Raw genomic sequence first — 22,254 nt, 5'->3', positions numbered from 1 at the left:
TGTGATAGGTTGCGCAAAGCCCGAGGACCCTTTCAGTTTGCATCGGCCGACTTGCTCTGACATTTTCATGCATTCATTTTTGCAAAACACAAAGTTAGAATAGATTAGACTGAAGTCATCTGGGACTACGCCGTAAACAGGATATCATTTAAAGAGCTCACTCGGATATGTTGTTGCTTCGGTTCAACATGTCCTCACTCAAATTTAGTCAGAAGGCTTACGGAATGCATTTGTATTACTTTTTAATACCGCTCTTTTTTTTTTTTTTTTTTTATATAAACTATTGACGTGAGATGTTTGTTTACTCAACTGCAAAATGTTTAATTGGGTGATGCCGCATGGTAGTGGGAGGCCTTAGAGATGCAATGCATTTTTATAAAACATTAAATACTATGACATAAAATATTATGTGCAAAACACAACAGGAAATAAAAACAGGAAAACCAAAATACTCAACACAACAGCAAATAAAAAAACACAAAACAGCAGGTCAAAAAACACAAATAAAAAAAAATCAACAAAACTAATCACAACAGCAAATTAAAACACAAACATTGCTTTTGTGATTTATATATTTAAATGCACCTCCATGAGAGAGTAACACTCCCCTCCTTTTTGAAAGCTCTCCATCAGCTAAAATCGCCCTGTGCTAATCTCTCCGATGTGTCCATCTTTTTAAATGCGCCCATCACCTTCACTCCATCACTCTTCTTCATGACATCAATAACAGCTTCAAGGTGCCTCCGCCTGTCCCGGCACGCAGTATTTCACATTCTTCAAAGTACTCGGAAGGAGAATATTTATGACATCAAACTGGTTAAAAAGATACAAAACATGCATAACAGCCTTTCCCCCCAACTGTATGGATGACTGTGCAGAATATTACACATGCGTGTATCTCAATTGAGACTCTAAATACTGGAATAATAGAATTACTAAATTCCTTGGAACCAAACTTGGAAAATAAAGCCGCGTTATCCCAAGTGAGAGGAACACAACAGAATGAATGACAACAGCAAGAGCCAAGACACAGTCGGGGCAGTAGAACTGCTGTCGGTGTCAACCTGTCGACCTGAAATGTAAAGTAAAATGGCTGACGCATTTCATCACAAAGATGTGAGTACTAAAGCCAAAATAGTAAATAATGTTCTTATTAATTACAGTAAAAGTGTTGAGATGATGTATTTGTTAGCTAATAATGTCCAGAAAGCTCAAGAAATGATAAACATGAATCTTTGTAATACACAAAATGGAGGGCCCCATGATTGTTTGCCTCGGGCCCCCAAATGACTAACTGTCCCAGGTACTAAATCAGCCATTGCCAATTAGCAAGAGAATCTGTCATGCATTAAAGCTTAACTATGACCTTCTCTGGAGAGACATTATTAGCAGCCTTTATTTCATTGGCATCTTAATTTCATTCCAAATGCTTCCTGTCACTTTTTGTGCTCTTTATGTTGATATATTTGCCCTTTTGTGCTGTTTAAAGGTCCTATGCCGTGCCAGATGGAACGCCCCAATGGTACGCAGTTCCTGCTGTGTCCTCTCGTGCTGACAAATCCAACAGCAATGTCAACCAGAAGAACCTAATTCATAAACGTCTCCTGTAGCTAAAGAAAATTTAGCTATTTTTGTCTTGCGGGAGCATCATTGGACTCTTGCTCATGTGAGACTTGTCAACAAACCTTTGCTGACTTTGATCTGAATGAGGGGAGTAAATGCTTGATTATCCTTTACTTAACTCCTTCACTACCAACCCAGACAACTGGGATCTTTGACGCCTATATCCGTCAATGGCAGTGAATGGGTTAAGTTACCAAATATGGTTTCTTGTTCTAAACAGGTCTGCGATGATTACGATCAGTCTTGTGGTGGTTTTTTATCCCAGTCATTGACTTTATGTAAGCTTTTGTGTTGTGCGTGATATTCACATTGTGCTCGCTCTCTCTCTCTCTCTCTCGCTCTCTCCAAAGTGAGATGGTGTCAAGGCTGTTACTCAGCTGTTTACTTGCTGAGGGTTGTTGGGCATTTTGGCCGAAACATCCTCAGTCAAAGACTAGTAACCTTCCAATCCGACAGGAAGATGGACACACAGTACACACAAATTACTGTTATTGCCTCTCTGCACTTGGCTCCATGGGAAATCACAGTTTGGACATTGGAGCAGCTGCAGGCAAGCTCCTGTGAGTAGTCACATCGCTAACCAAACAGCAGCAGATGCACTAGTCGGATTGGAATTGAATTAAATGTGGACAACTTGACTTATTTTCTTTCAAGAAGCCACTTTGGTAGTGATCATTTCCGTAATGTATCACACCAAGTGCGTTTTAACAAAACAAAACAAATACTTGTGGAAAAATACTCACAATAATGATCAACCTTACAATACAGTACAGTAATAATGTTCATCAAAAGTGAGGCAGATGTTTTACTTATAGTATTTATTATTATTGTAACCCACAGAAACGTTATGCATAGTTTTAACATTTAGTTAAGTTTTTCTTTTGCAGCCTTCTAAGATATTAGTACCACAATATGAATCACTAATTGAATGTGCATATTCACGAACAGAAACAGTACACGAGAGCTACAATTACAATAATATCAATAAATTATTAAATATATTAAATTATTTATTTGGCCACTTGAAAAATATATACATTTTTATCGTTGTAAAGGCAGAATGTTGAATACAGTTTTTGAGTCCTTGCCCAAGTGCGCTCTGAATGGCTAGTTGTCCCATACTGCAGGAACAAATGAATGGCGAACTCTAGTGGACATTAAGCAACATTACAGCACATTTTATTTTTATATATATATATATTAATCCCAACACCTACCAATGTACCAGTGCATGTATTAATTGAACCATTGAGTTACATTTCCATTGTGTGATTGAAACCTGAAAAATGTCCATCCATTTTGTATAGTGCTTGTCCTCATAAGGGTCACAATTGAGCTGGAGCCTATCCCACCCTGGACTGGTCACCAGCCAAGCATTCTCACTTGCTTTATTTAGAATAAGATCTTAAAATACATGTTACAAAATCCATGCAAGCATAGATGGAACATGCATAGACCACACAAGAGGGCCTCAGTCAAGATTCACACCCCAAATCTCTTGAGTGGACAAGCGCTACAGAAAATGGAAGGATGGAAATGTTGGACAACACATCTACAATTCGACCTCCGTGTTGTCTTTATACCAAATACTAGTGAGTGTTGCGCAATGTTGGCCTCTTGATGGGGGTTTGATTTCCAGTATGTCCCTTCAGAAAGTGACTCTGCCTCAGGCAGTCTTGCAATTTCTCGCTCCAACTATGAAAGGTCTCCTTATGATGGAAAATCCCTTCGTGTGTGGTCAACACTGAATACTAGCCTGTGATGGTGGCGTGAAATGGAAAGATAGCCGGGAAGGAAGTGACTTGAAAATAGAGTGTAGTGAGGGTTCATCTAACATTTTGGGTTTGTATCTCGAAAAACACGTACTGCAAGATGCTTGTATCTCAAGACACGAGTGTTTGAGTTAGGTGCATGCTCATGGAACAAAAATCCAAAGTGTCACTGTACTGTGTTGAAAAATACAACAACGCCAGAAGTATTTTTCGCACGAATCTTGTTTGTTTTGCTTCAGCGTTAACTGTAGGCCACTGTCGTTGCCATGGTGACACGTGCTGTGCTTAAATTGAGTCTGGCATGGCAGCATGAGCCCACCCGTTGCTTCTATGGTGACTCACACACACTTGAGCCATAGTGAGACACAGCAAAAGCATCCCCGGTTGTCAGGGGCGACAAGGGCGCTACACGTAAAAATTGAAACCTTTATTATACTGCCCATCCCCTCGGGTGGGAGGGGGGGGGAAGAAATTGTTTGTTTTATGCAGTGTACAGACAGACGCGCGCTCCCGATCATGTTCACGTGAGCGCGCTTGAGCGAAGGCGTGGAGTTGGGATTTTGAGGGGGGGCAAACGGAAAGAGAAGAACAGGAAAAGAAAGGCCCGTGCATACACGTCACAGGGGGGAAGCAGCAAAGAAACGCTACCGGGCAATGTTGAATCTTCACCGTAATTTAGTCAGTCTTTGTCCCGCGTGTGTCTCGGCTCCACGGTGCTACTTCCTCTCCGGGGCCGTCGGCGAGCGGTCTCCACCAGCCGCGCCGCACGGGGCAGTCGCCCAGACGCCCCACTTCCCCTTCGAGCTGCAGTTAAAGGTATCGTCAACTGCCGCTGACTACATAATGGGAGTTCGTCAGTAGAACTGCAGAAAGGACACGCTTCGAGTCAAACCGAAGAAGCGGTGCTATTGTCCTCCGAGCTCACTTTGCTGCTCCCCATCGTCGGGCTGCGCGTATGCCCGCACGCCGAGGCACGGAGAACCGCAGCTAGCCGCAGCAGCATAGCGCGTTTTACACTCTCCTTTGGAGGACTGTGTTAGCCACATTTGGATTTTTTATTCGCCAAGCTGATCGTTTTACTGATGGAAGCCTCTACCCGATAGTCCTTCCTTCCTTCCTCTAACCCGTCGGGTTAGGGGAACTCGCCGGATTTGCCACTCGGGCGCTGTCCTCGCCAAGGAGGGTGCCCGGCCGGATCATCAGCTCCCTCCCTCCCTCCCTCCCCGACGCCTGCCGCGCCTCACCTGTCTGCGGCTCTGGCAGCCAGACCCCAGTCGCCCCCGAGCCCGAACATGGCAGGCAACCTGAAGAAAGGCGGGGGACTCATCGGAATGATGAAGGATGCCTTCCAGCCACACCACCACCACCTCCATTCGCACCACCAGCCCGGGGCCGTGGACAAAAAGACCGTGGAGAAGTGCTGGAAACTGATGGATAAGGTTGGTCAAGAGCGACTATGATGAAGAGCGGATGCTTGGCGTGGTTGGTTGCTAAGCTAACTACAGCTAACTAACGATAAGATAGCTAATTTCCGTGTGCTGCTAACGATGCTAACGGTAAGCTAATCAGCTGGATGGCGACATGCTTAGCTCGTGTTAGCGAACTGGCTAATTTGCTTTTAAATGACGCTCCAAGGCTTCACTGCCCCGTTACTTTTAGACGAGAAGACTTCGAATGACTTATAATCTAACCACGTCAGCGTTATGAGTTAAATGTTTTTTTGAAGGGTTTGTTTATTCATAGTTTTTGCCATTCGCTACTAACAATTTCTGTTTTTGCTGCCACATTTACACACCATAATAAGTTGCAGTTGAAATTAATAGGAAGGCTGACACTAGATTTTGCTCCCCCCCCAGAAAATATACACATTTAAACGGGCTGTTCTTAAATTGGCAGGTTTGACAAGTCTACCCTGGAAACTCTAACAAAACATTAAATAAGTGGTCCAACTGTATTTTCAAGGGGAGACTCATTTTGTGTACCCCCCACGGATTCATGCAGTTTGACCTCCAGTTTCCTGTGAGCTTCACAAGCAAATATGAGTGTGAATAGGAAGACAAGAAACTCTTTTGTCTCTTCCTCTTTGAGTGTACCAGAGCAGGGAGACATCTTTCATGAAGAGGAAGCTCATCATAATCATTTGCGTTATGGTCATTCGCTTTGGTTAGCCTAACCTTTTAAGATAATACACCAGGCAAGGTAGTGTTACACTGTTTGGGTTAATAAGTAGAATTTTAAAGTTTCTTTAAAATCGTAATCATAAAAAAAAAACAGTCAACTTACAGTGACCGTCCAACTTTTCTTTTTCTTTTTTTCTTTTTTTTGCTTTGACTTGCACGCACTTGGAGATTTTAGCACAGATAGTGAATAATTCTCCCAAAAAGAGGGCAAGTGTTTGCTTCAAGCTGTTTATTGCCATACCCAGTTAAATTTTACTGGGAGACAAAACAAAGAAATTGCACCACTATGTAAAACAACCATGCAAATTTGTCTCGGAAAAGTCTTATAGCTTCATACTAACACACAGTGCAAAACGCCATAGATGAGTTGACAAATAAGCATTGATGTCGCTGTATCAAAAGCCCATGAAGCAATATATATTTGAACAAATGTTGTGCAAAAATGTGTAGACAGACAATCTACTCACAAGCATATATTCTTTATCTTTTATCTCTTTTGTGTACCATGCCAGACAAACTAACTCACATCCCTTTTTTCCCCCAATGTTTTGAAACCTGTGATCTTGAATGTGGGGTGATTTTTATTTATTTTTTTACTGACAAACGTCATGACGATAGTTTCATCACATCTGACTAATTACGTTATCAAAACACATCACAGTGGAGTCAATCGTTTGCGTAGGTCTGTGGGACGCTTGGATGATAAAATCTCGCCAAAACTGTCTGCATGCGAACAGTGAAGCGTAAAAGAGTAACGCTTGCGCTTTGATCCTAACAGCATGGCGCAGTTCAAAAAAATCCTGTGCGCCAGTTTATGAGGTGCATCACTGCACAATTAAGGGAAACAAACCAGTACAGCAAAAGCGTCAAACTTTATTCCATTTAAATTTGGCATCTACACGCACGTAAGGTGCACTGAAAGCCTCACTGAAATTTTTGAGAAATTGAAATTATTTTAAGGGCTCCCTATAACAAAAAAAATACCAGAACTTTAGGGTTTGAAAATATTTGGGCAAAATCGTGTTGTCTTTTTTTTTTTTTTTGTATGCTTCACTTTTCTAGGCAAATGGTATGTTTTCCAGGAACAGTCTGAACGCTGCAGGAACACGGAAGCATGTTCTTGCTTGTTTACAGCTGAGGGCTTAGAAAAGTGCAACATGGTTCAAATGCCCTCATCGGGTTGACTAGCGATCCTGGATTTAGCCCGATACAATAATCCTTAAAAACTGAGCCTAATTTTTCTTCAGAAATACGTTTAAGGAAATTTAAACTGCTCATGTGGACAGCTCTGAAATTTGCCACAAGATATTTTTATTGGGCATTGAGGTATTTGTACCACCTGTGTGTTTATATACAGTATGTGCACGTGGCAAGTTGAGTCATAGTAGTGTTCTGGAGTTGTTGATACAAGTAGCATTAGCTTGCCAACGGTCTTATCAGGTCAAAACTACGGGTAGAAAGTCACGGGTAGTCAAGAGCTGTGCTTCCCAACCTTGTTTGTGCCATGGATCGCTTCAAACATGATTTATGCAGGCGGGTTCAGGTTGTGTACTGAAAAAAATCATAATCATATTTTAAATTGGCATTTTTAAAGCATCTGTACTAAATACTAAGATAACTTGAAGAGCTTATTAACTGGTGGGTGGGAACCACTGCTGCTTTATCTTCATTATCGATAAAGTACGATTCTATTGGTCATGAAGAATCCCATTTCATTTTTGGGGGACATTTTAAACCGCAGCAATGGATATGAGGTACAGTTTCCGAGGTAAAAGCCTTATTCTTTTACAAATGCATTGTCCAGCTGTAGTAAAATGATAAAAACCTATCCACTAAAAATAACCATTTGGGTACGTCATATTTTAGTAGCATCAATTACCAACTTATATTCCCCTTGCATCAACTGGAACAGAACCAATATCGAGGGCCAAACAATGAGCCATTCTCATGTTAGACTGCCTTTCCAAGTTCCCGGCGAATGTTCTCCAAGGGGAATAAATAGTTACTAGGTTTTCCCGGGGGAGTCCGCTATCTCGTCGCATGACACGTTTCAAGACCGAAATGTGTCAGCAGTGGAGTGAAAAGGGCCAGTGGAGTTCGTTCAGTCACGCTTTCGCCAAAATCTCCTCAATTCATTCAAAGTACTAACCCCTGAGCAGGGGCTTTTTGGGGATGGATCTGAATTCCCAGCAGAGATACACAATTGTCCTCAAATGCTTTTTGGGAAAGTACTGCCTATAATATTTGACCTCATTGAGGTTCATTGTGAAACTAATAGCAGTAATATTGACCCTCCTCAATTTATCGGTTATTTGCTTGCTAAGTGGACATTTCTTGGAAAGTAATGATGGAGATGTGCGCACAACATAATCAATTTCTAGTGGCCAGCAGATGCATAACACATGATGAGAAAATTCTATCCGAGTGGTCTTGAATGAAATGAGCCTTGTCCTCATTCACAAGGAGTAGTCAATGAATCAGTGATACTTGGAAATGAATAGTCTTTTTTTTTTTTTTTTTTCTTTTATAAAAGGGAATTTAATAAAGTACTAAGAAAAAGCAGTTGTGGGGAAAAAAACAGCTAGCCAGAACAGAGAATGACGGAAAAGCTTTCTATCTACTATTGCCATAGTTGGGGTCTGCGTGAATGTCACCCAATTTTTTTATTTGTAAAGTGTTAGGACAATAAATCCCAGGTACTTATTTTGCTATATTTAATTTTTGTTTTTTTAAATGTGAGGATAAAAATGGCTCGCACTGAATGAGGCAACTCCAAATGTTACACATTACTTTGTGGCGCAATGCTGATCAACACTTTTCTGGACGTCAGAATCTTTTGAGCTCTCAGGCTGGCCAAAATTATGTAAAGATGGTCATCTCCCATATTTAATTAACAGATTTCTTAAATATCTGTGACTTGATTTTCATGCCTTTTTGTAGTGATAACAATTGTTAAATTATTCTCACAATTATAAAATGAACTCTTACACAGTTCCTTAACACTGGAAAGAACAATAATTTTTTTTGCTTCCTTTTGGAGCCACGTCCTGATCCTAATGTTCGGGTGGTGCTAAATGTGCCCCCACACTTCCTCTAGCTCAGACTTTGATATGAGTGTTTTTCAACGGTCAGCATTTTGTTCTCACACAACTACGATGATGAGATGAAAAAAATCCCGCAGTCGTTGCATCATAGCCGTCTGTCCAGCTGCCGTTTTATGGGAAGACTCCTCCAGTCTGAGTGCTCTGTAGACTTTTTTTTTTAATGGTCATTATCAGTGACTCACATTGCAGAAGTACCGTAGGATGAGCCAAACAAAAGGTCAAAGTCAGTCCAGTGATCATTTCTGACCACGGCGTGTAGTTGATTGACGACACGGCAAACCGCCAGATGAAAGATTATCTCTCGGTTCACCAATTGCTGTGTTCATTCGTGTCAATGGTGAAGCTACAGAAGTGACGGAATAAATGATAAAACCCTGCTTTGGAATCCAAATAGTTCAAGTTTGTGTATATGATTTTTCCATTGGCCTCTTTCCAAGACTTTTTGTTCAGTCATGAGAGGAAGCACTGTGCCACTGTGATAAATTGCGCTGAAGCTATAATGGATGAACACAAGAAAGCCCTGGAGCAAAATGCAGCATGAACACCCCCCCCCCCGATTACTTGATTATTTTCTTCCGTTTTTCCTTTTGTGTCTTAACGAACCTTCCTGCCACGTTGCCTCTTTGCAGGTGGTGCGCCTGTGCCAAAACCCCAAATTGGCGCTGAAGAACAGCCCCCCTTACATCCTGGACCTGTTGCCAGACACGTACCAGCACCTGCGCACCATTTTGTCACGCTACGAAGGCAAAATGGAAACTCTGGGCGAGAACGAGTACTTCCGAGTCTTCATGGAGAACCTGACTAAGAAGACCAAGCAGACCATCAGTTTGTTCAAGGAGGGCAAGGAGCGCATGTATGAGGAGAACTCGCAACCCAGGTGAGCGTTTCTCGTCAAGAGTGTTGAACACTTATGTTGCGCCATGTGCTTTTTTTTTTTTTATTTAAATAATCAAATGCTTCTCCTTTTAGTGGGACATTTGCTAATTCAGGTTTTTTTATGCTCAGTTCCTCAGTGACACTGGTCTCTGTCATTTGCGTAAAAAAAAAAAAAAAAAAAAACATTCACCGCCATGTATTTGCAATAAAACAGTCGCCTTGAGCTGTTTGAACAACTTAAATATCTTGATCAACTAATTGCATAATGTGACTGCATCAAAGTGAATGGAACATTTAAGTAGTCCACACGCCCAGTCTAAACTCACAAAGATGACTATTATTTTAAAACCTGAATATTGGCAGTATTTATAAAAAAAAAAAAAAAAGAAAAACACGGCCATGTAAATGCGCGTAGGAACCCGAATATTCTTTTGATCATGTTTTTTAATTTCCGAATAAGGGTTCCCTCTTTCTAACTGCCATTTACCAGGAAAGGAATCTTGGTCTTTTGTACTACAGGAAGTAATTAACCAGAAGAAAAGCACACTTCCATTTTAACATCAAGCTAGCATGTTCGGCGTACGCTAACTATTAGTCATAGAATCGGCCAAGACTGTGACCGTGCTCACAGAAAAGTCCCCGGATGCAGCTTTGACCTCTCTTAAGAGAGCCTTTTATCTTTTCCCTGGGCTAAGCTTCAATCGAATCCTGGCCACCATTCGTAGGTCCAGATGGTTGCAGGAAGTGGTGGGCTTGCAGGCAGCAGGCTCTTGCAACTGGGAGGGCCCGGCCCGCACGGTACAGACAGTGACGGACCTTTTGCTTGATTGTTTTAAGGCCGTGGAGCGAGTCATTGGTGATTTTGGGCTCCAGATATCAATGTGACTTTTGACACTTTTGTGCAGCTAAATGCCAAAGTTAGTTTGTTCTCCCTTCCGTAAACCTGAATCTTTAAATCTGGCTTCTTCTTCTTCTTATAACTCAACGAAAAAGAAAATAACGTCTGTTTCTAGTGCATGACTACGAATGTGTACACGTTAAAAACAAAGTGTAAATCACACTTATGTTTTTACTTTCACATAGAGAACTAGCAGATTATCATATTTTATGGCACTGAGTCATTTGTCCTACTTTGAGGCTATCCACTTCTCTGCGCTGTTGTACACAATCAGCTCCTATTATTATTCAAACTGAGCCAAATGAGCTCAAATATGCGCAAATACTCTCTGTGTATAACTAATTATTAAGCGGATTATGCCCAGCAGCCAAGATTTTCAATTCAAATCTCTAATGAGGGTTTTAACTTGAGGTTTAAGACAAACATAAGTTATAATACCAAAAAAAAAAAAAAAAAAAAGAAGTTGGACAGGAAATTAGAGCAGGCTGTTGTTGGCTTCACCGAGGTGCTTGTTTGTGGGGTTTTGTGGTTGGATCAATACTGAAGTGCACTATGTTGAGTGCTGTTTCCTGATGGACATCTGACGTGAAGCCAGTTCCACATATAAAGTGATGACTGCTCGATATTTGGGCCAGATTTCAAACACATGCACCCACTGTGTTTTTCTTAAATGATTAAGACATTGTTTCAAATACCAGAATTTTATTATGATTTTTTAAACTATAAGGCCCGCCAGATTATCATACGCAGTCTCAATGAAGCCCAAAAAACATTTGTTTTAATTTGCATTTGTTTTCCTAATATTAAGGGCACATTTTTAGGAATTAATTGTAAAAATGTTATTTTCTCAAATGGACCATTTTAGTACAATTGGTTCATGAAAGCCTGTAGAATTTTAAACCATCGATTAATCGACATATGACCGATGAGCCCAGGTGACACATTTATAAGCAAAAGCTGTCGTATGACGAACAAGACAAAACCGTTATCGAATGCTATTATTTCTTGTTTCATTGTTTGTAGGGCTTCAAAACTTTCATTAAAACCTCACCCCATTAATGTATTGGCGAAGAATGACCGAGTTTAGCTCAGGATGTAAATGTCTGTCCATTCTCCAATTCCACACGAATGTAATTCAGGGGTGTCCAAAGGAAGAACAACTAAAGCTTTGTGTTGCAGCTGCTGGACAAGTCCCAATTTGCCCCGCGCTTCAGCCATCTTGAGTGACTTCAAATGTTATGTCAACAACATTTAGTGTACCTCTTCCAAGACTTTGGCTTCATGTGACCAATCTAAATGTCCCTCCTAGATTGAAGGAGCAAAGATAATACAGCTGCAAGCTGACATTTGGGCTACTTGTAAATCCAGACAGACGTTCATTCTGTAAGGGTTGACCTTTGCTGCTGTGCTGCGCTGTATTAGCACACTACGCTATCTGGCTGACGCGTAGAACTCCTTTATCACGGCCAGCAGGAAACAGGAAGGGAGCAGCCAGCTGCAGGGTCAGAGGTCAATCTATAGCACCAGGGGGGATAGTGTGGTGGCGGGGGTTGACAACAACATAGTGTTTGGGGGCGGGGGGGCTCTGCTCTTTGCTGTGGTTGCCGCCAGGGAGAGATGAAACATGGCAATCAAATGTGGCTCTTTTGTGTGACTCGGCATTGTTCGTGTTGGCACAGCAGCTTAGATAACAGCAACAGTTGGAGGGGGTAGTACAAACACTGACAACAGAGCTGCTATTGTAGGATGGAGATGCCCGGGAGAGATGCGATTTAGTTCCCTTTTTTTTTTCTTCTTCTTCTTCTTCCGCCTTTTAATAATTGGGACACTCAAAAGATGTTGCGCTACTTCTCAGCACTGTTGTGCGTAATATTTTAGAGGTGTCAAGATTAATCAATTAATCAACAACAGATCGATTATCAAATGAAGCACCTTGTGCATTCATTTGGATTTCTGTAGAATTTTTGTGTAAAATCAAAATAAGACATTTGCAAACATCTGCTCTTACTTTGAGAAACGATGGCTTGTGTGATATTACTTCACTTTTCAGTTGGTTTTAATCACCAAATAATACCAAATAAACAAACCCTTATTATTACCATTATCGGTATAGAATGGTTTGTAATAACACTTTTAACACCAATCTGCAAAGATCTGCAGTGTCTTTAAACATATCTAGCTCTAAATTTATCACGCTATCCTCGGACACAGTTCTCTCTCTTTAGCGGCCATTAGTTTATAAGGTACACAGTGTCGTGTAGTGCAGCTGCGGTGTGGTCAGTCTTTTTATTACTGTCGCTTTCGTGCATGTCAATTCCTGCTGCCCGACATCCACACACACACACACACACACACATTCTTGTGTGTGTGTGTGTGTGTGTGTTCATAAATCAGGGTTCTCTTAGCATCACTCCTCTAATGCTGCCAGGTGCCACTGGGCTTTGCCAACATTGCACTCTACTCCAACCTCTTCCCCTTCCATCATTTTCTCACTTTTCGCCACGTCACTCCTGTCCTGTGGCGGAATCTTTGTAGGCGGAATGCGACGAGCATAAATAATGCCGCTGTCAATCTTGTCACATGTCGCGGGAAATTGAATTAACTCACGAATATAACAGTTTGAAGACAAACAAGAGAAGTCTCAGATAAACATGTGACCATCGGTCCACCCAATTGTGCAAATATGTGTGAAAATATCAATTTCACGGTGGTTACTGTGTAATCTGACTTTTCCCTCACGGCTTCTCCCACTGTTACCGTTTTAGGCATTTTACACCAAGGGAAAAAAAAGTGTTTTTAATTAAATCTTTCTGACATGGTGCGCTAATATCACCATGTGAAGTTAATATGAATAGACTTAGTACTCCAAAATGATTCAGCCTTGGCATTGTGACAGCGCTTTAACCACAAATGGTCTGTTCTCTGCTTTCACAGGAGGAACCTCACCAAGCTATCTTTGATCTTCAGCCACATGCTGGCCGAGCTGAAGGCCATCTTTCCAAACGGTCTGTTTCAGGGCGACAATTTCCGCATCACCAAGGCTGATGCTGCCGAGTTCTGGAGGCGTGCCTTCGGGGACAAGTGAGACCCCGATGCCAATCATTTTTGAAATGTTTGTCGGTGCTCACAATAGTGCGTTTTACCATTGCGCTACAATCATTTTAATCATCAAGTTGTATTTTTTTTTTTTCTGCCAAAGGACCATCGTGCCTTGGAAGGTGTTCCGCCAGTCTCTTCACGAGTTCCACCCAATCAGCTCAGGCCTGGAGGCCATGGCCCTCAAGTCCACCATCGACCTCACCTGCAATGACTACATTTCCGTTTTTGAGTTTGACATTTTCACCAGGCTTTTCCAGGTAGGTTGTTTAGTTAAATAATACACGGCACCTTCATTTTACGCTCCCTCTCAAGGTCATTCACCTTTCCCATTTGCACCACAAAGGGCTCTCATTTCTAATACCAGACAAGCACTAAGCAGATTGGATGACATTTTCGACATGAGTCATGCTTCTTTCTACTTTTTGTAGTCAGGAGGACTGCTAATCAAATACACATTAAAATGCGGCGTCTCAGTTCTAGCATTAACACCGGTGCTTTCCCTGGGGTTTGCATAATCACAAGCCACAGGAAAAAAGGTCAGAAGGCGGATATGTCTTCAGAACATATTCATCTTTTTTGCAAGCATTTGCTTATTAACACATTGCTAAAAGGCAGTATCGGTCTGAATTCAAATTTTTTTCTTTCCGGTCTTTTTTTCTTTTCTTCATGTTTCACTTTTGTGCTGAAAGTATTGTTAACAAGCAAATTAAAAAAAGAAAGACTCCCAGCACTGTCCATATTTGGTGTTTAATCAATTATACAGAATTATCGTGCGGCTTTTTAATGGTCGCTTTTGCTCTCGTGCACTCAATCAACCTTTACGGATGATCTATGTTTAATCTTACTTGTTGCAGTTTCTGCTTCCGTTTTACTTGTGAGGCGTGTGTAACTAATGTTAACATGATGTTCTCATACTTGATGGTCTTGGTTGTATCCACTGATTTGTCACACTTTCTCTCCGATAGCCTTGGTCATCCCTTTTACGGAATTGGAACAGCTTGGCGGTCACACACCCAGGTTATATGGCCTTCCTCACTTACGACGAGGTCAAAGCACGACTGCAAAAGTTCATTCACAAACCTGGCAGGTGAGACAAAGCGACACATTTTTTGTTATTATGAAACGTAATGAAATATTGTATTGTGCCACATAACAGTTCCAGTTGGGTTCGGCGTGTGTGTGTGTGTGTGTGTGTGTGTGTGTGTGTGTACTGGTACCTAGCATCAATAGCTTGATTGTACTCTGAAAGACGATGTCACCGCTTTGGCCGGCCCGAATGACGTTCACATTATAGCGCGACTTGGACAATTTATGGTGCCAGCGGCCATTTTCTTGAACGCCTCATAGCACACCGAGCCCAAAAGTAAACGTGTACACCGATACAGACGTCAATGCGCTCTCATGTTGCATCATTGCAGCGTCTGTTTGCACCCCAAATGTGCTCTTCATTAAAACCCAGTGTGAACTTATCACCTTTTTTTTTTCCCCTCAGTTACATCTTCCGACTGAGCTGCACCCGGCTGGGCCAGTGGGCCATCGGCTACGTGACGGCAGATGGAAACATTCTCCAGACCATTCCTCATAATAAACCGCTCTTCCAGGCCCTCATAGATGGCTTCAGGGAAGGATTGTAAGTCTACAAGTATTCCATTTTGGCATGCTTACAGTGCAGTGTCATGCAAGTCCTAAATGACTCATGGCCTTGGCTATCTCACCGCAGCCATGATCCTTTGTGAACCAGAAAGGAGCTTGCTGACTAACAGACTAGAAAAAAAAAAAGACTGCATGGTGCTTGTACATCTGTGGCTAGATCCTTTTCTCTTTTCGAAAGATATTATCTCTTTTATTTGTTACTACAAAGAGGACCAGTTATAGTCTTGACAACATACCCACTAAAGCTAGAAAATGGGTTTTCAACAATGAGCAGATGTCACCTGGGACCTGACTTTTTATTTTTTTATTTTATATTTTTATTTTTTTGGGCGGTCATTTGAACGAGTGTAGTATAGCCAGAGTAACAAATAAAAAAAGAAATATATCAGGATAACTGTGCTAACTCTTCGGTGTTATAGCCCTGCAAAGTTTCTGACAGCTCAGATGACCAAGCATTACCTCTGTGCCTCTACATCTCCAGCTATTTATTCCCTGATGGCCGGCCTCAAAATCCAGACTTGACCGGACTGTGTGAGCCTTCGCCTCAAGATCACATTAAAGTCACACAGGTCAGTGCAGCATGCTTTTTGATACGTTTACGTTATTGTACCTAAATAAGGACTATGACTTGAGTTCAGTCAAATTATTTTTCCAATGATCTGGAATCGAATTAAATGTACATTTTGTCAGACTGACTCCACTGTAAATCATTGTGGAGAAAGACCCGAGTTGTATACTGGACAGCAGCGACTTGGCAGATCCACTCAGCGATTTTGAGTAGAGGTCCCCGAGGGCTCATGATTGCCTTTGGTTAACCCCCCCCCCCTCTCTCTCTCTCTCCAGGAGCAATATGAACTCTACTGTGAGATGGGCTCCACCTTCCAGCTGTGCAAAATTTGCGCAGAGAACGACAAGGACGTGAAGATCGAGCCCTGCGGTCATCTCATGTGCACCTCCTGTCTCACAGCGTGGCAGGTACACTGCGTCTTGTGACTTTGTTGGCTTTCGGGGTTGCGCATTCCTCATCCCCTGTCCACATTTGCAGGAGTCCGAGGGTCAAGGCACGGGCTGCCCGTTCTGTCGCTGCGAGATTAAAGGTACCGAGCATATCGTCGTGGATCCATTTGACCCCAAGGACAACGGCGGGAACTCCTGCAGGGGCCTGTTTGGCGCCGAAGGCGCTCCGTCGCCCAGTTATGACGACGATGACGACGACAGACTTGAAGACCCCCACCTAATGATGAGCAAACTTGCTTGTACCAAGGTAGCTTTGTGAAGAGGATTCACAAGAATGAATTTTCTGTCATGTCATCCCGTTTGGGGAAGTTGTGTGGTGTGCTCTTTCTTATCACCTTGAACTATCACGTGTCAGATTCTGCGCAACGGACGTCTTTTTCTCACGTCATTGAAGTTGTTTTGTGTGCGTGATGCAGGTGGAACGTCCCGCCTCACCTGTGTCCATGACTCCTCAGTCATCCCTTCCACCCGTGCCACCCAGACTAGACCTGCTTCCACATAGACCCCCTAACCCACCTGGGGCCTCCAGTCCTGGACTCACTACTAAGGTCAGTCATGACATGCAATTTCATGTGGATGTTATATAAATTAAAAAACAGGAATCAGCATATTATTATTGCATTATCAAATATTACACAAGACAGTTTATGGTAGTTCATCTCCATTCACCCAAGAGTTAGCGGTTAGCATTGCTCTGCTCCACACAGCAGACGTGGGAAGGAGTTCAGAACGTTCCCGCACTTTCTCCCCTTTTGTTAATCGATTCCTTTTCCGCAGAGTTAATCAATGCCAGTCTACTCGGGGAGGCAGTCGTTTGCACCAGTTACACGTCGAAATATGGCTCGTACGGTTAGTAAGCTTTCAGGAAATGGCCCATATTGTGCTGTAGGCTGACTGTTTTCACAGCTCTGAGTCAGCCAATGACAGCAGTGTTGTGAAGAGGAAGTGGGTACATTCTGTTGCTGTGTGGCAGAGTTTTACCTCACAAACAGCCAGACTGCTCAACACTTTTTTTTTTCCCCGCATTGTTTGCGATAAACTTACTTAAACTTGGTTATCGCTGCTAGTACAAAGCCTACTGAAAAGAAAATATCCACAATCTTCATTTGAAGTAGCTTAGGCCAGATCTATTGCAGTTGTTGAATCTCATTAGATTTGGCTCTCACATTTCCTCTCCAGGCAGGGTCTCATCACAAAGACAAGCCCCTTCCTCTCCCCCCAGCACTGAGGGATCTCCCACCTCCACCTCCTCCCGACCGCCCCCACGCGTCCACCCCGTGCTTGGAGGGGCGCTTGCAGAGACGGCCCCTACCCTGCACGCCTGGTGAGGCTCCCCGAGATAAATTGCCTCCGGCACCCCCAAACCGGCCGGCCGCCGACTGGAACTCCCGGCCTGTTCCCAAAGCCCCGACATCCTCGTCTTCCTCGTCTGGTCAAGTCTCTGTTGTGGGTGTGGACATGCGTGCAGGTGTCAGGGAGCTCTCCAACCGCCACTCCCTCCCTTTGGCGCTGCCCTCTGCTCTTTGCACAGACCCGCAGAAGAACAATAACTCCCTCAGTTTGGATCACCAGCTGGTTAGCACTACAAAACACCACACCCATCTTGTAATTTGCAAAAACAAAAAAATACCAGAGGAATTTTTCTGCCTTTTTTTAGTTCATGTTTTGAGATTCTACTATTTCCGTTTCAGAACTTTGTCTCAGTGGTCGGACAAGATTTTGACAACCCCAAAGTCAAACCATCATCCTCTGCCAGTGCCATCTACTCACTGGCAAGCAGGTATTTATTTAGCATTGTCTTCTTTTCAAATGCATGATCAAGAAATTAGGGAGGATCACAGTGAGTTTCATTTCTGTCTCAGTTCTTGGTTAAAATTTGCATAGAGAAAGATGGTTTGTGAAATGAGTGTTTGCATCGTGGTCATGGAACAAACATGTCTCTGTCTTTCCCCAGACCGTCTTCAGCCGCGAGGTCGGCAACAGGCGAGGAGGCCCGTGACAGTGAGGAGGAGTCAGAGTACATGATCCCCTCCTCAAGGCCCGTGCTGCCCCCCATCGCGGCGCCACCTATGGTAGAGAGCGCCCCGGTTTCGAGGCCCCCGCAGCCTCAGTCGGTCTTTGCCATTCAGACGCAGACTCAAGCCATTGCCTTCAATCCGCGGTACGCATTCAAGATGGCTTGCGACACACAGTCACGTAGTGGTGGGGTTGCTTTATTGTAGCCTTTTTTTTTTCCTGTGGTAGGCCGATAGTAGCCGAACTGGAGGATGGCCCTCCCATGTATGAGGCCATGTACAACATCCAGGCCAGGCCACAGCAAGCCCAGGATTCAGGTTTCTAAAATGACAAAACTAAACACAAGTACGTGACCTCAGTTCTATTCTGATGCATTCCGCCCATCTCCACTAATGCAGATTATTCCGAGCTCCCTCCTCTGCCCGTGACCAACGGCCCCAGGGAGCACACAGCCGAAGAGAGGGAGGAGGAGGAGGAGGACAACGGCTACGATTTTCCCAAACCGCAATTGCCGATGCCCCCCACCCGACGAACCTTTTCCGAACTGGGAGGGTCCTCCTCATCAACTTCATCCTCCTCATCGAGCTCATCCTCCGTAGCCGCCTGTAAGTTTGCTACAGTTTAGCGATCGAGGTTACATTTCCCTCGATGAATGAGTGAGTTCGGATTTTGCTCAGAGCACTTCAATAATGTTATTTGGATCACTGCCAAAGAAGGTTTTCTGTCTGCTATGGTTCAAATTTTATTCACGTCAGTCAAGATAAACCTTTATTTGTATTTTTTTATTTATCATGAATGGGTTATACATTGCTACCCTTTTGAGGATGCTCTCAATGTTTTTAGTTCACAGTTGTATGCTACATCTTGTCAGTCGTCACCCATCTTCACCCTTGTTCCTTCAGGCATCTCAGAGCCTGTGGAAGCCCCAGAGAGACCTCCCAAGCCCCTCCCAAGGCGCATCAACTCTGAGCGCCGACCCAGCCCCGTCCCTCCGGTCCCCGGCCCTCCCGGTTGCGGGGCGACGGGAGGTGACGTCAATCCTCACATTAGCAGCGAGATCGAACATCTCATGAGTCAGGGATATTCGCACCAGGACATCCAGAAAGCACTGATGATTGCACAGAACAATATTGAGATGGCCAAGAACATCTTGCGAGAGTTTGTCTCCATTCCCTCCACGGCGCACATTCTCACATAGCACACTCGGCTATTTCACCCTGGCTCGGCTTGATCTTTTTATTTTTAAAGGTCGGCGTGGCTCGTTGCCTGGAGCGTAACCCTCTCTGGTGCTTGTCAACCCAACCGGCCCGTTGTGGAATTTTTAATTGGCTGGCGCTCGCAGCATCTCTTTCAGCAGCCTTCTAAAACTGCGACAAGAGCATCTCGCCAGGCCCGACTCGGCGTCCACCATGTTGAAAAAAACAGGACGCCTTTCGGAAGCCTGGCTGAAAATGTAACCAAGACCTCATGAATAAAATGTATGTCTATATGAAAGTTTAATATATGGTTAAATGTATATTAAATGTGTGTAATATATACAAGTCAGTATGTGAAAAGATGTCCGCTTCGAGGGTCACTTTTGGTACAAGCGCCAAGCATGTGCCTGTTGTCAAAACGGCGATGCGAGGGTTGACTTGAAGATTCTCGGATTGGCACCACTGCGTTTGCGTGTTTGTACGTGTGTTGGAAATGTAAGCCCACAATTTTTCAAACCCTGGCCCAATTGAGTTTGTAATTTGAAAATGACAGAAGGAAGTTGCAAATTGTTCTTTAAAACCATTTTTAAAAATGACCTATAATGAATTTGAAAGTCAAATATAGCGCAAGCAGTGATTCTCTTGCATACCACTAGAGAGAGCCTAAGATTCTGGTAATCCATCGTGCAAAAATGTTTTAAATGGTGCAAATTACCTTCCTTAGCAGGTATGACTAAATTTAAAATGTAAAAGTAAAATTGTTCTGTTGTACATCTAAACATCTGCCACTTTCTTGTGTCATTTCAATCTTAAACATAGTCACCAAATGCAAATATGCTTCAACTCAAAATTCTCAAAACGCGGCTTTGGTACTCAATTTTTCTTTCATGTTCTTGTTACCAACTTATGTTTTATTTGAGGTCAGCACCCTGGCGTCTGTGTGTGAGTGCTAGCATGTGTGCTTGAAGTGAATGTTGATATTGTAATGTTAACCATCACGCAGTACCAGATGGGCTCATGTTGTGTGATTTGAGGTGACTGATTTTATTTCATTTCATCTTTGACATCCTCGTCAGACTGGTTCAGGTTTCGGTTTCCAGCTCAGTGCGGTGTTTTAATTACAAACAAATTTTTGTCATCGACTTCATTTTGGTAATATATTCTTGTAATATCCTAAATATTGTTGTAATTAATTCAGAAGTGCTGCACTGCTGCTACTATTATGATAGTGTTAAACAATTAAGCCTTAAGTGTACGTTTGTGAATATTGTTTAACTTGGTCATCTGCCTTTAAAGTGACAGTATCGCCGTTTTCCTGCAGTCGCTAATGTAGCATACTTGAACGTACAAGCAGCTTGAGAGCTGTCAACTCTGCAGTGTTTTTACTTTTTGGGGGGAGGGGGTGGGGAGGTAGCTTTCTTTCAGATCGTCATAGCAACAGTAAGCAAAATGCAAAGCGGAATTGGGCTTTAGGGTCCAAAGTCATAGAAAGGGAATAGCTGATGATGTAATAGGTTGGCCCACGGCTTTGATGGACGTCAGCAGCGGGCCAACTAGGCCAATTCGCCAAAAATAACTCAGGAATAACTTTTTAGACCCGCTGAGTCGGAATCAATGAAGTCACACTTGTAGCCTTTTTTTTTTTTTCCCCCCTCCTCGCGTTTATTTCAGTCATTCTAACTTGCACAATATTTTCCAAGGTCAGCTTCCAGGTACTTGGAATAAACACACACGAGCTTTGTGGTACATTGATGTAACACTCCTGTTGTATATGAAGAATGTGTGTCTGATGCTTTTCCAATAGCGAATAAGCTTATTCTGGTTTAAGCTACACGGTCAATCCTCATTTCTGCTTTTATGTTCCTAGTTGCCTTGACAAACTTCTTGAATGGCAAGTAATGGAGTCTTCATTACTGTTCCGTATTTCCAGGGCAGCGTGTTAATTGTGTATTCATGTACTCGCACAGTATACCAAATTGTGCTTTGATACTGTCACTCTAAAGGCGCTTGCAGTCATACAAGAATGCTGTCGGCTCTCATTTTACATTCCTGTATTCTGTCCCCCCCCCACCCCAACACAATGTTTTGTTTACTTCTGTGAATAATTCTCAAAAGCAGTGCCATTTGTGTTGAGATCACGATTGACTGAGGCCTTTTGTTGTGTGCGCATGCGATTGTGGGTGTGTGAGCTTCATCCAGGAGCACTTGCTGTTTACTTTTCTTCTTAGTCCCCAAAAAGACTAAGCACATCCCGAATGGCTGTTTTCTCTGCACCTGCAAGGAAACAAAGTCATGCTTTATCGGATGGGGCCACCACAAGGAAGCTGTGGTTTCACGTAACCTCGTCAACAACAGCCGTTTTGAGAAAAGAAAAAAAAAAGGCATTCGTTAAAATTTATCCTTGTTTTCAAAGATCATATCACTTTGGAAGACTGCACAGTGCTGTTAATAAAATTGTAAGCAGGAGAAATTTTGAGATTGTTGTGCTCAGTTGACAACTCTAAAGGTATTTTGGTGTATTTTTATATGTAATTTGAAGGCGCTTACTAGCCATTAGACGTTGACCTAATTATTGCAACGTGACATCCACTTTCTGTAACATTTGTCCTCATATGGTCAAATGGTGGCATTTAGAATATTTGCACTCTTGTGAAAATTGGGGTAAAAAGAAGCAGGAGAACAGGAAGAATATGCAAACCTTCTCCAATTTTCACATTAGGTGAAGTGTCAGTACTTTTGTCCTAACCTGTTGTTTTAATTATTTTTCTCCTGGCAGATTGACGAGACATATTACTAAAGAGCATGTGCTAAATACATAAT

At 42.8% G+C, this 22,254-nt stretch overlaps 2 protein-coding genes across 3 annotated transcripts in view; both read left to right on the top strand.

Annotated features, from left to right (window-relative positions):
• grik4 (glutamate receptor, ionotropic, kainate 4) overlaps positions 1–2,916 on the top strand; it is a 166,127-nt gene extending 163,211 nt beyond the window's left edge. The window contains exon 22 of the transcript XR_005099787.1: positions 1,490–2,916. The gene's annotated coding sequence lies outside the window, so the exon portion shown is untranslated. The remainder of the gene's footprint in view (positions 1–1,489) is intronic.
• Positions 2,917–4,687: 1,771 nt separating this feature from the next.
• On the top strand, positions 4,688–21,904 carry cbl (Cbl proto-oncogene, E3 ubiquitin protein ligase). 2 transcript variants are annotated; one of them, XM_037266954.1, is made up of 17 exons: positions 4,688–4,834; positions 9,309–9,556; positions 13,388–13,534; positions 13,653–13,809; positions 14,518–14,639; positions 15,045–15,182; positions 15,687–15,774; positions 16,049–16,180; positions 16,251–16,469; positions 16,639–16,770; positions 17,402–17,546; positions 17,691–17,797; positions 17,914–18,002; positions 18,177–18,383; positions 18,467–18,555; positions 18,637–18,843; positions 19,141–21,904. In XM_037266954.1, exons 1-17 carry the CDS (start codon positions 4,688–4,690, stop codon positions 19,434–19,436), a joined length of 2,670 nt encoding a protein of 889 aa, XP_037122849.1. In that variant the 3' UTR covers positions 19,437–21,904. The 2 variants fall into 2 exon arrangements, with proteins under 2 accessions (XP_037122849.1, XP_037122848.1); XM_037266953.1 differs by having other exon boundaries at positions 17,402–17,797.
• The last annotated feature ends 350 nt before the right edge of the window (positions 21,905–22,254 follow it).

Source organism: Syngnathus acus, chromosome 13 (genome assembly GCF_901709675.1).
Source record: "Syngnathus acus chromosome 13, fSynAcu1.2, whole genome shotgun sequence".
Classification (NCBI taxonomy): domain Eukaryota; kingdom Metazoa; phylum Chordata; class Actinopteri; order Syngnathiformes; family Syngnathidae; genus Syngnathus; species Syngnathus acus.
Note: the sequence above shows the minus strand (reverse complement) of the source record. Positions and strands in the feature narration are given on the sequence as shown.

What these genes read in the sequence shown, in the direction of transcription:
- cbl (XM_037266953.1), top strand. Translation starts at nt 4,688, where the DNA reads ATGGCAGGCAACCTGAAGAAAGGCGGGGGACTCATCGGAATGATGAAG. An exon ending in GAGGAGAACTCGCAACCCAG is followed by an intron (nt 9,557 to 13,387) that starts GTGAGCGTTTCT and finishes CTGCTTTCACAG; the next exon opens with GAGGAACCTCACCAAGCTAT. An exon ending in ACAGCAAGCCCAGGATTCAG is followed by an intron (nt 18,556 to 18,636) that starts GTTTCTAAAATG and finishes CCACTAATGCAG; the next exon opens with ATTATTCCGAGCTCCCTCCT.